This window comes from Primulina tabacum, chromosome 10 (assembly GCF_025594145.1).
Source record: "Primulina tabacum isolate GXHZ01 chromosome 10, ASM2559414v2, whole genome shotgun sequence".
Lineage (NCBI taxonomy): Eukaryota > Viridiplantae > Streptophyta > Magnoliopsida > Lamiales > Gesneriaceae > Primulina > Primulina tabacum.
Window position 1 is genome coordinate 2141461 of NC_134559.1, and position 12754 is coordinate 2154214.

General features: G+C 34.5%; 2 protein-coding genes and 1 long non-coding RNA gene across 5 annotated transcripts; 2 read left to right on the forward strand and 1 right to left on the reverse strand.

The window, feature by feature from the left end:
* Positions 1–2180: 2180 nt before the first annotated feature.
* LOC142505100 (ubiquitin-conjugating enzyme E2 2-like) lies at positions 2181–6181 on the reverse strand. Of its 3 annotated transcripts, none has more exons than XM_075617929.1 (7): positions 6038–6181; positions 5596–5728; positions 5453–5478; positions 5277–5330; positions 4844–4933; positions 3832–3920; positions 2181–2523 (listed from the first exon to the last, which is right to left on the reverse strand). In XM_075617929.1, exons 2-7 carry the CDS (start codon positions 5718–5720, stop codon positions 2395–2397), a joined length of 513 nt encoding a protein of 170 aa, XP_075474044.1. In that variant the 5' UTR covers positions 5721–5728; positions 6038–6181; the 3' UTR covers positions 2181–2394. The 3 variants fall into 3 exon arrangements, with proteins under 3 accessions (XP_075474044.1, XP_075474046.1, XP_075474047.1); XM_075617931.1 differs by lacking the exon at positions 6038–6181 and adding an exon at positions 5912–6027; XM_075617932.1 differs by lacking the exon at positions 5277–5330 and having other exon boundaries at positions 2300–2523; positions 6038–6176.
* An 82-nt stretch (positions 6182–6263) lies between these two features.
* On the forward strand, positions 6264–7804 carry LOC142505102 (uncharacterized). Its single transcript, XR_012804373.1, has 4 exons — positions 6264–6480; positions 6591–6718; positions 6767–6876; positions 7012–7804. It is a non-coding gene; the product is annotated as an uncharacterized LOC142505102 (long non-coding RNA).
* Positions 7805–8580: 776 nt separating this feature from the next.
* On the forward strand, positions 8581–11394 carry LOC142505749 (mitochondrial outer membrane protein porin of 34 kDa-like). Its single transcript, XM_075618855.1, has 6 exons — positions 8581–8762; positions 8905–8972; positions 10046–10156; positions 10361–10447; positions 10535–10743; positions 10867–11394. The coding sequence occupies exons 1-6, from the start codon at positions 8714–8716 to the stop codon at positions 11171–11173; spliced, it is 831 nt and encodes a 276-aa protein (XP_075474970.1). The 5' UTR covers positions 8581–8713; the 3' UTR covers positions 11174–11394.
* Positions 11395–12754: the final 1360 nt, after the last annotated feature.

Consider the following 12754-nt stretch of genomic DNA (forward strand, 5'->3'; position numbering starts at 1 on the left):
ATATCGTTAGGGTTGACTCGTCTCACAAATAAAGATTTGTGAGTATTACCATTATTATTAATTATAACTAGTTACTATGCAGTACAATTTTTTTTTATCATTATCGATGGACTAAATTGAAATTTAACAAATTATGGAGGGACTAAATTGATATTTGAATTGTTGAAATAAAAAAAATAAAAATATAAGTGTGTTGAAATTGAAAAAAAAAACAAAAAACAAAATTGTAATATTAGTATTATATAAGGATAAAATTGGAAGATTGTTTGTTGAAATTGAAAACAAAAACAAAAAAAAAATGTAATATTAGTATCATATAAGGGTAAAATTGGAAGACCCGATAAAAATTTGGATTATATCTAACCGGTCATTTTTTATTTTTGATTTCTTCTATTAGTATTTCTATAAAAGTATAAATTTTATATTTAAAAGAAAAACTAAACAGAAAACGAAAATAAATAAATAAAATTAACTACTCAATTTGAAACATTTTTATAGTGGTACAAGGGGCACCGACAACAAATTAAATGTGGATTCAGTGAAAGTGGGTTCGATTTACAAATCCCAGCAATGCTGAGCTAAAACGAGTATTTGTCTCTCACCACAAAATATAATAATATCTGGAGGATTATTATACTCTCCGATGTCACTTTCCTAACATAACTTAATTTGTGGTTAAATATATTATTCAAATACTTTTTCAGTTAAGCACTCTGTAATCCTACAATAATTTTCCAACATTAACTAACCCATGATTCTGATATGCAAGCTGGCCCGTTCCTCCCCCACCCACCCACCCCTTCTTTTACTTATTGGTCGCACCAAATCAAGTTGGGAAAGAAGAATCCAGATGAGGCCGCAACTTTTTTTTGCCTTGAATCAAAAGCATGAAATGATAAATTTGTTTGAATACTGGAACCTCTGAATCCTTTGAAAACATATCATATGCATAGCTTATCTCGAGATCTTATAAACCTAGGCTATATAATTTACGTGCCCGGCTCCAAGTGCAGCACGAGTCCAACGCAACCACATGCGACTTAGAGTAGTTGGTTGTGTGTATCCAATAACCACCGACATTTTAAGTAGATGATGCAACAACTTCAATTTAATTCGAGGCACTTTACACACACACACATTGTGTGGCATGAAATTAATCTTCCATCTCGGGGGGATCCTATGGACATTTGTTTTGATCTATTGACAAATTTAAACAATGATGATATTGATAATATCAAATATTTGTTGCCGAAATAACTATTTGACTTGAAAAATATGCAATTAAAAGAAACGCAAATTTGCACAAACCAGAAATACAACTCATACCACTGATCACAACCCCCGTTTTCACGAAACCATGCAATCACATATATGGTTTTGACTCATAACCACGATTCTATATGGTACACGCACACACGTACCGTATGCGTATGCGGCTGCTTTATAGCAAAGGAAGATAGTGAAGTAAAACTACCCTGACGCTAGCTCCAGAGGAAAAGTCTTACAGTATGTAGTGAACGATTGATTATATGTCAACACTTTCATGATGAAACAGATAGATTAGAAGTAACTAGAGACGATGCAATCTAATATGGTTGGTGATTTAAAATAAAGATGTCTGTTTGAGATAACACAACATAAAGAGTGGCCCAAGAATCGATTGACAATAATCCATCTCATGATGACAACTTAGATCCTTTAATATCGCTACGCCTATGGCTATGTTTACCGACATATACACGTCCATGTTATCTGCTCCATGTGTGCAGAAACTGATACGAGTCGATAAGTTAACATATTATAAAGGAGATGGAATACCATTTAAAACAAGAGATCTGGACGGCTAAGAACCGGTCTGATTAATATTACTAAATTCTTACCTGATGAAAAATTTCCTCAACAGCTGAATACAAGCCCTTCACCCCAAAAATTTCTAAAGAGTCATCAAAACCAGCAGGTAAGAGGGATATCTGATCTCGCCTATGAAACTGGTAATAAATTAATAACTCTATTAAGAGATCATCTCACGGGTTGTTCATTGGAAAATCTAGAATCTTGTTTCTATACAGAAACTCGAGAAATAGATTGGAAAATCAGACAATTCAATAAACGTTCACTAAAGCTGATAAAAGATATTATTATGTACATATGACAAACAAGAGCACCGAAATATATAGAGATGAAGAAACTCAGGGTCCCTGAAATTGAGTATGCAATAGTTAATACAATCATAACAGTGTCTTTGCCAAGTATAAGAGAGTCGATAATGTAGGAACAATACTGAACCAAATGTTTTGCACAAACAAAGATCACTCTAACAGGAGAAATGACCTTGCAGGTTGAATCTTGACCATCAGTTGCGATCTCCTGTAACGCGTCCTTGAGATGGAAACGCTAATCTGCTGTCCAGCTCTGCTCGACGATTTCGCGCACCTTCCTGTTGTATTCACGCTTGTTTTCACTAAACAATCGAGCAGCTTCGGAGTTTGCTGGTGAGTTTGGATTTGGATCGCAAAGCAATGACTGTAAGAAAAAATTAAATTAAAGATGATGTTTGAATAGTCATTGGAGTAAAATGAAAGAACATGATTCAGCATATCCTTTTTTACGGAGAGATCTGAAACACAACCTATTATTAGTCCATTCATTAAATTTTAATCTGTACATTGGATTTGAATATTTTATTCGTTTTTTTCTGTACAATAGATGACATCGGAAGGTACTGACTTCAATTTTATTCAAACCAAGGCAGCTTATACACATTGCTAATTCAGGAAAACTGAGAGGCAAACACAACTCTTATGTTAATTCTGACCAGGAGACATAACAAAGAAATTATAGTTTCTTCTATAATTGATTCCTGATCAAGATCACAGGAATTCCCAAAGCCCAATAAATCTATTTGCAAACAAAGTAAATGGCTTGTAGGCTTAGTTTCAGACAAGAGATGAAGTTGAAAAAAAAAAGCTAGACCATCTATCTCGCAAACAAAAGTTTACATCATTATTGAGCATAGGCATAGCTGATAGCTCCAATTGGATATTAACATCCATGTTACAATAAAATTAAAGAAACTAACTCAATTCAACTGCATGTTGTCAATCAAATCTTACTTTTAGGAGAAAGAATTAGATCTCATAATTTTATTATTTTTTGAAAATTTAAGTGCGAATAACTAATGCCCGGCGTTGTAGAGAAAATATTGTATTTACCACTTTATAGACTTAGGTTGCATTTAGTTGCTTTGATTATGGCTGAATTGATTAAAAATCCTACCTATCAAGTATTTGGTTTGAATTCTACGGCTGACAGAATCTATGGGCTCAGTGTTAACTACTACATTAGTGATTGTCCGTATTTTTCTTGGAGTGATTTTTTTACCCCACAATCCAGTGCCCCAAAAGTTTCTTTAGCATCTACCTTAGCAAATAGCAATCAACCATCGTTTGTTAAGGAGAGGAATAGAAGGTGAGGATATGAGGAGACGAGGAGTAAAGGGGAGATTAATAAATAAATTAAGAATGTTAAAGAGGTGATTGATGAACGAGGTCTGTCTGTGATGGAGTATAGAAAAGAGAAATTAATCTCACTTACAAATTTCATATGAAAGTCGATGGTGTGGATGGTGGAAAATTTCATCAAAAATTTTCAAAAAATTAAAAATTATATAATTTTCAAGGGGTAAACTTGTATATTTCCTATCACCATCTTAATCCCGTTCTCTTTATTTTATAGCAAATCACTGCATTATTAATCGCATCACAGTTTTTATCGTCCAAACAAACAATCGCATTCATCCCATCACACAAACCAAATTCAGCCTCAGCGTACCTGAATAGATGTAAGTATGGCAGCTACATCATATATTGGGCTCCACTGATTTTGCAAAATATCCAAGCATATACTCCCATCTGCATAAACTGATCACAACAGAAGTAAATGAGAACATGTTGAGTGCATAATAAATATCTCAGTCAATTATGTTTAGACACGTTATTTTGGAACAAATTATCATCATGGTTATTCCATATCATAGCATTAGATTAGTTTAGTCTAGACACAAATGGTAAGTCACTTTCAGCAGCAAGTGCGTGCCAATTTTTCACAACATATCGGTTGATAAAAAATTAATAATAGACAAACCCATTGGACCCAGAAAATCAAAAGGAGGCCCAAAAGCAAGTGAGTTTAAATTTGAGGTATAAGAAACTTTATGTGAAGGTGTTGAAGAAGCCAATTTCGATAAAAACAATTATTGAATTCATTAAGAAACAGAAATTTCATTGTGCAGCAACAAAACACACCGAGCAGGAGAAACATGCGATATTGAATAAAAACAGTGAGGTTAAGTGGTTCCTTCAAATCTATAACACATCTCCACTAAGGAATGTTGTCACCTAAAAACATGGCCCTTGTTGCTGAGGAAGTAGATACACAATATGCCAAACAGAACTATATACAAGTAAAGTTGACCAAAATACCCAGGACAATCAATTAATTGAGATACCGAAGGTATGAAGTTTATGTAGCATATTGGAGAAATGACATCACAGCCTACATTAATAATAATAAGTTTGACCAAAAAGAAAAGGCAACCAAGAAGACTAATGTCAGTACTCGCTGCATTCAAGGAGCTACTTCACACAATTTTTTTAACAACACGCACAATTTCTTCTTATGCAAAACCTGGGTTTATGAAGGCATGACTTGATAATTTTTTAATACGTGCTGCATTGATCATCTATTTTAGCATGTGAGCATTCAAAGGGAAAAAAAGCCGACCAGGAATAAACAATCATGCAAAAATTTTAAAACCAAGCAACGAAAAATTACAGTAACTTACTGTTGGGATGGAACATTCTAGATACAAACCGCACTGTCGGGGCTTTATTTGGGTAATCCTCCGTGAATTGAAGTGTCAACTTAAACGTACCTAATAGTAAACAATTGAATGGTTGAAACAAATGACAAATAGAAAAGATTATAAACCTAACAAAACTCTAATCAAGTCTTTTTTGTAGAAATTCATTACACAGCTCAAATAACCCACTGGAAAAATGAAAGCACGTCTGGTATAATGCACCATAGGAGGCATGGAAAGTTTTTGGATTTGTGTCATTTTAATAAAACGGTAAATCTGAGTCGAAGATCTTTGGAATACGAAATCTTTGACAACTGAGGCTACTAAGACCAAACAAAAACTTGTCACACGAAATGCCGCCCAAGGCAACACATCCCTTAAACCCTAAATTTCAAATTTGTAAGACCATATGCACTATGATCGCCATTGATGAAGTTGATTATCATTTGCACGAGCAGAAATAACATCACTGCATAAACCTAAGCGTATAAGCAAACTCTAAAACAAGTATAGACATAAAAATAATCGTATCAGAGTATAAGTTATCCACAAATTTCGATGAGAACTAGATTCGATGATAGAATGTTCCACCTCCATCCCAAGGAGTGTCATCTGGCCTGCAATTACAAAATAATAATAACAGGTGAGTAAAAAAAATTGGTAATTTTTAAATTGATTGCCAACAACAAGCAAAAAAAAAAAAAACAAACAAACAAACAAATGGCAAAATATACCCAAATATAACAGCATTCCAGAGCATAATGTTGTTATCATACGGCGCGCCACTGATGCCAGCCGGAGGGTCCTGCTGTAAGCGCTTGAAATCCCTCATCAACCGCTTCCTTGATGCCGTTGACATCCCGCCGCCTGCAATCACCACCAATTAAGCATCATATTTACAATTAAAATGACCTCCTAATGTATTTGCATCCAGATAATTAAGCTTCAGCTATCAAAACATGCGACAAATCAATTCAATCTGAGATAGACTCGTTTCCATTTCCATCTTAAGGCTACGATCTCTAAATACAACGATTACCTAAACCCTACCCGATAATATAAATCATAAAAAAAAATCCGGAACCCGTGGATCCATACGCATGAATACGCAGCTTTCCACCCAGGCTCGCAGAAAAAAAAATCGATTCCAGTACGAATCAGACAGTAGAAAATTACCTGGAACTCAGTGCTGCTAATTTTCGTCTCTTTCTTCTGTGAATTCCTGGCTACCAATCGTTGCTAGTGTGAGACTGAGACCCACTAAATATTAGCATGTCATGATAAATAAATAAATAAATAATAATAATAATAATAATAATAATAAAATGAGGTGCAGATTTTTTTAGCTGGCGTCAGATGTAAGCTGGATGTCTGATTTTATATTAAATATTCGTTTTTTTTAATAGATCACTCACCCCGGTTTAATTTTAAGTCTTTATTACCATTCTTCGTGGTTTGTCTGGTGCCAAAGTCACTAAACCTGGAAATTTCCGTGCCCGCCAATCAGGATGGCTGTGCTGTGAAATCATCACTGAAAGCTGAAGATGGAGTTCTTTATCCCCCTCGAAAAGAGCTTTTTCTTTTTACCCAGACCACCCGCTATCATTCTTCACGAGGAGGTAGAATTTGCAATTTTAATTATAAATATTTCCTTATCCAGCTTTATGTATAATATGCTTGTATTTGTTCTGCGGAAGTTGATGGGTTTGCTGTTTTAATATTAATCTAGATTGACTGAGTAGAGTTTGAGAGGGATACTGCTGGAGGTTCAAATATGCGCTACTTTGATCTTCTCATTAGATTTAAGACTGAGCAGGAGCACCTTTTCCGAAACATTCAAAGAAATGAGTATCGTTTGTTAGTAGACACGTAGCTCGGATAAAATATATGAATGTTACCGTAAAGTGTGCCTGAAGATCATGAACTTGGGGAGTGGCAAGACTGCAGGGGGAGTGGCAGCTGTTCTGTAGAATGGCGATGATGATGAAGCAGCTGGAGATGAGAGCGACGAAGAGGTATGTTTGTCATTTTCTTGAATTTATTAATTATATTAGCTTCTACTATTTCAATCAAAGCGGACATGAAAACACATCATTAGTGTGCACAAAATTTTTTTTATTTGTAAAATCTTGTGTTTGAAATCTTCGCAGGATGAAGATAGGATGATGGAGGCTCCCCTACCGATGATTCAGGGCAAGGAGAATCTGATGGCAGTGACAATGGAGAGGAGAAAGAGGTAGATTTACTACTACTAATTTCCATGATGTGATTAAGTTTCTCTGCCTTATGTTGAGACTCCATTGATGGATTGATTTAGGTACCGCTCAAAAAGAAACTCAAGAAAGAGCTTTCTCTCAAGGCATCGCCAAATAGGAAAAAAAAAACTACAGATGGTGACGAAGATGGGTCAAAGAAGAAGAAACAGAAGAAGAAAAGGGACCCAAATGCACCAAAGAGGGCCATCAGCACCTCTATGGTTCTTCTCCCAAACATAACTTTGTAGAATTACAACTTTTGGTCATCACACTGGTGTTGTTGATTCTGCAGCTGAGGAGAAAGCTCCATATGAAGCAAAAGCACGGGCTGATAAAAAAAACGTTATAGCGATGAAATCAAGGGATACAAGAATCCACAGGCCTCAAACGTGAAGCGTCTTGGTGGCCGATACATAACTTCAGAGGTCATGTTGCCAGTATGTAGTGGGCTCAAGACTGTGATTTGGGAAATATAATATCTGCTAATTTTGTTAACCTGAGAATAGATGTTGGTTTTCCTGGGTTAAGGTGAGGTGCCGTTGGTTGTCTTGATCAAGTTTGTGCCCTTAAAATTATGAAATGCTGTACTACGATTGTTACATTTGTAGTATCTATGTCAAAAGACAGATTTGAAGGAGGTTTTGTAATAAAATGTCTCTCAATTAAATATCGTAGAAGTTATTTTTTTGATATGCGTTTGAAATAACCTTAACTATTGAAAGATATGCGGTGGGTTGAGACAATAACTCATACTTGTAGACGAAATCAGATTTATAATCATCCTTGGAAGGTGAAATTATCATAGTGGGGTTTCATTTGGTCTTTTTGTTATTTTTTATCCAAAATTTTGCAAGCGGAAGATTTGTATCCATATTTTTGTAAATTGTAAATGGGTTTTGTCCCACAAGTAAGAATACGATGAATATGTCTCTTGTGGGACTGTGTCACAATATCTTTATCTATAAAACAGATCAACTTTACCGATATTCATAATAAAAAGCAATACTCTTAGTATAAAAAGTAATACTTTTTTCATGGATGACTCAAATAAGATATTTGTCTCACAAAATACGACCTGTGAGATCGTATCACACAAGTTTTTGTCAAATATGATTGATGTACAATGATGAGATTTGATTCCAAAATTATGATTATAGATATTATAAGAATTGGTTATTGCGGGTGAAAAAAAAGTTGTTTGGGTGTGGAAATCAAAATAAATTTTTTGGCCAAGCACAAATAATGTACCAATAAATATGAAATTCTTTGTCAATGGTTTCCAAACTGTTTCCCCGAATAATTAATTAATTCCATTTTAAAAATTTGTACTTTCTTGAAGAACAATACACCTGTGTCTCTATCTTATTGCCAAAGAAATTACCGCTCGGCTTAGTAGCTAAATAAACGGCGCAGATCAAGCTGTTGAGCACTACAATCTCATCAACGGCTGAGATTCCAATAGCACCACATTCACACTCCTTCAAAAAATTAGGGCTTTTGACCTCCTTACACACGATATATACCCTCCACCAATTCGCTTTCTAGAAATATCGCACTCTCACACAGCATTTTTCTCTCTAATTTCATCAAGGAAACCATGGGCAAGGGTCCGGGTCTCTACTCCGATATTGGCAAAAGAGCTAGAGGTTTGATTTTTCATTCTTTCGTTATTGTGATTTCGATGAATGTTGGATATCCTTTCTTCAAATTTTTATGTTGCATTTTCGTCTCTTTTTTTTTTTGGATTTTTTAAGTTCTTTTTTTAATGATTTTATTTCTTGGAATTAGATCTTTTGAACAAGGATTACCAGGCTGACCAGAAGTTTACTATCACTACCTACTCGCCCACTGGAATTGTAAGTATCGATTTATGGGGGTTTTATTGTTTCAAAAACAAAATCGGTTTATTTTTTCCGCGGTGATTAATTACGCCTGATGATACCACAAAATCCTCTAATTACTTGTTGATCTTGAAATGTTGACTTGTTATTTTTTTTAATAATTATTAACAAATCTCATTATATTTGTTCCTCTTTCGTTATGCTATGAATTATGATCTGGTAGTGATTTGATTGATGTTGCGGGCATTTGAGACAGTTTATGTGTTTTTTCCTTTTACGTGCTTATTCAAATATTTGATTGCTAATTTTAGTAATACATCATTAGCGTGAACTATTAATGTTGGTATTTAATATTTATTTTGACGAGTTACGGACCACTGTTTTTGTGCAAGCGTCAGTGCTTGAGCTCAAGTTTCTACACAAGTTCATACTTTTTGTGCTGTTACATTTTCATGTTTTATATATTTCGACCATATGACATGTTTTCATTGTATGTATATTTAGAACACCATTCAAAATGAAGAATGTTAACCGAATTTATGTACTAAAATGATTTGATTTCCACCATAGGAAAGCAATGACAAATCACGTGTTAAAATCATTTGACATGCATCGTGCGATGTAAAACCAATTCTTCTAATCATTGTTCTTGGAATTGTTGATTTATAGTATTTATATTTACATGTTTTCTTGTCTATATTCTGTATCACATCTGCATGGGATTTTGGGCATATGAATTGTAATGCTGAATCAGTTGGGTTCATTTCCATTTGTCAAGTATCTGATTTTATTCATCTTAAATTTAATTATGCTTGAAGAAGTTTTAATGCTTTTCCTATTGAATAATTTTGTGATGCGTAAGAATTTGATTTTCAAACTAGAATTCCTCTTCGGTATGTTGTTTGATTTACTACTGGTGTGCTTGCAACATGTCATCTGGTGGGATGGAATATGGATATCATCTGGGTGATTCGCATTTTTTCTGCTTTGAGCGCATGCAGCAATTTAGCAGTATATTTTAGTTTGCTATGTATATATGGACATGGATGAATTACTATTATTTGGCTAATTTAGTGCTTTGTTTGCAGACTCTCACTTCTACCGGAACGAAGAAAGGTGAATTGTTTTTGGCCGATATCAATACTCAGTTGAAGCACAAAAACATCACAACTGATGTTAAAGTGGATACCGCCTCCAACGTATAGCCTTTCTTCTACATCCGTGCTTTTATCATGAAATGCAACATGTTTAATTACCAATAATGGTTATTTTTTTTGGATAAATACTTTGTATATCATCTTTCTTATGCTGTAATGTAAACAATTCTTACAAATTGTTGAAAAAATTTAGATTGAATTTATGCATCCTTTTAAGCATTTGACTGGTTATGGAACGAATTTCAGCTCTTAACCACCATCACGGTTGATGAGCCTGCTCCTGGGCTCAAAACAATTTTAAGCTTTAGAGTTCCCGATCAAAGGTCTGGAAAGGTAAGCTAAAACCTACATAATCTCTGGCCTTGTCAAGGACTACATCTTGGGGGATTTGACCTGATTCTGTTTGTATTATAATTGTAGCTGGAACTTCAATACTTGCATGATTATGCTGGGATAAGCTCAAGCATAGGGTTGACCGCAAATCCCATCGTCAACTTTTCTGGTGTTCTGGGAAACAATACCGTTGCTCTTGGGAGCGATCTTTCTTTTGATACCAAAGAAGGAGCTTTGACCAAATTGAACTTTGGAGCAAGCTTTACAAATTCTGACCTTATTGCTGCTTTAGCTCTGTAAGTCATTTATTTTTGGCTTTCTTGAATACTTTTCCCTTCTAGTTTCATCGAAAACTATTTCATTCAAATGACGTATCATAAAGTTTGTCTCTAGTAAATGTCGAACCTATGTTTCTTCAGGAATGACAAGGGTGACACCGTGAGCGCATCATACTACCACACTGTGAGCCCTTTGACCAACACCGCTGTTGGTGCAGAGGTGACCCACAGCTTTTCGAATAACGAGAATACCATAACTGTTGGAACTCAGCATTCATTGGATCCACTGACCACTGTGAAGGCACGTGTCAACCACTTTGGCAAGGCAAGTGCTTTAATCCAGCATGAATGGCGCCCAAAGTCACTCATCACCATTTCAACTGAGGTGGATACCAAGTCTATCGACAAAAGTGCCAAGTTTGGTCTGGCCTTGGCTCTGAAGCCATGAGATAACTGATTGCGATGCTTTTATGGGCATGAAAACCCGTTGTATTGCTCGTTTTTTGGCGGACTATATTGGTGATTTTAGAAATAATGGCAGTTCGTAAACTTGATATGGTAGTTATCCTTTCTCCCTTTTCAATGGACCGAACTCGTATACGTCAGGTTTCAACTTAGCTTCTGAAATTTTCTCCCATCAATGCAAGTTTGTCTTTCTTTGTCTGATTAGATATCGTATAAACGCGACCATAAGGTTTCCAATCCTGTCTCAGCTGAAGTGATGTGTTTCCTTTATGTGTGATTGCTTTATTAGAAGAATGTGTTGTAACTTATGTTGGAGTGACGTCCATTTTGAGTAGTTATACTCAACGGGCACAAGGGGGCAATCACGGTTCATTCCTTTATCTTTTCTTTTTTCAGAAAAATATTCTGTTTTAAATTCTCTTTGTATATCATAATATTGTTTGTAGATTTACACAACTCTGTCGTAAAGGCTGTGCGCTTCTGCCTGTCCTTATTGCTGGAATCTCCAACTTGAACTCCTGCAAAAACTCGGATAAATTGGTTCATTCTCTCATAACTTAATTCTCATGCTTTCTCTTATCTTCTTACTCATATTCTCCGTTCAAAACGTTCATAATATGTTTCGGATCTCATTTTTAGATTTTAAGGCTAAAATCGTGGTTTCATTGCGATTTTAAGCTTTTTCCTGTTTTTTCTTCTCGTAAATTCGTGTGATAACTGATCAGGATGCTAGTTGGTTGATGTCCAAGACAGTTGATTTTGGGATGCGAATTTGGGTGCAGGCAATGCCGACATTTAAGTAAAAGGTCACCAGGCTTAAATCTCCAACTAACAACCCTTCATGTGTGTCGATATTTTAAAGTGTTTTTGCTTAAAAGTATTTTTTAAAAACAAAAAAATTACTTTAATAATTTGATATGTATTTGGACGGTATTTTAGTGCTTTTAAAAGAACTTATTAAGCTGAAATTTGGAGTTTTTTTTAAGACTTCTCTATTAATTGTGAATTAAAAAAAAGTATTTTTTTAATTCACAACTTTTATTTAAAAAAACTTTTTAAATAAAAAACTTTTAAATCCAAACGGACTTGGAAATGGAAATTCGGTATTTGATTACCAAAGTATTAAAACATACCGATATCGAATTTCATAACCGTTCATAAAAACATTGTTTGGTTAATTTATTTGTTGATATGGAATTTATAATCCACTAAATACCTCATTAAATTATTAATGAAACATAAATTAGTCTATTCACAACAAAATCATTATTTAAAAATATCCATCAACTAACCAAAGTTGGGAAAAAATGATAATAAAATCATATTGTTGAATATTTATAGGTGCCTTTAACCAAGTTTTCATACCATATTGCCGTTGCCATACTCCTCCCCCCGTCTCATGTATTAGGCTTGTTTATTTTATTTTCACACATATTAAAAGAATAATTGAAAAATTAAATTTTACAAAGAAATTTTTAATTTTCCTCCTTATTTAGTTAATGTTTTAATAATTTAATGAACAAATCTCAGTAATTAAACAGTAAATTAAGGGGTAGATTGGTAA

Excerpts from the sequence above, each read along its gene's own strand:
- LOC142505100 (XM_075617929.1), bottom strand. The coding sequence starts at position 5,720 with ATGTCAACGGCATCAAGGAAGCGGTTGATGAGGGATTTCAAGCGCTTA. Across the intron at positions 5,331-5,452 it reads TGACACTCCTTGGGATGGAG|TGATGTTATTTCTGCTCGTG; the intron begins GTGGAACATTCT and ends AGGTTTATGCAG. Across the intron at positions 2,524-3,831 it reads CCATACTTACATCTATTCAG|TCATTGCTTTGCGATCCAAA; the intron begins GTACGCTGAGGC and ends TTTTTCTTACAG.
- LOC142505749 (XM_075618855.1), top strand. The coding sequence starts at position 8,714 with ATGGGCAAGGGTCCGGGTCTCTACTCCGATATTGGCAAAAGAGCTAGA. Across the intron at positions 8,763-8,904 it reads TATTGGCAAAAGAGCTAGAG|ATCTTTTGAACAAGGATTAC; the intron begins GTTTGATTTTTC and ends TCTTGGAATTAG. Across the intron at positions 10,744-10,866 it reads CTTATTGCTGCTTTAGCTCT|GAATGACAAGGGTGACACCG; the intron begins GTAAGTCATTTA and ends ATGTTTCTTCAG.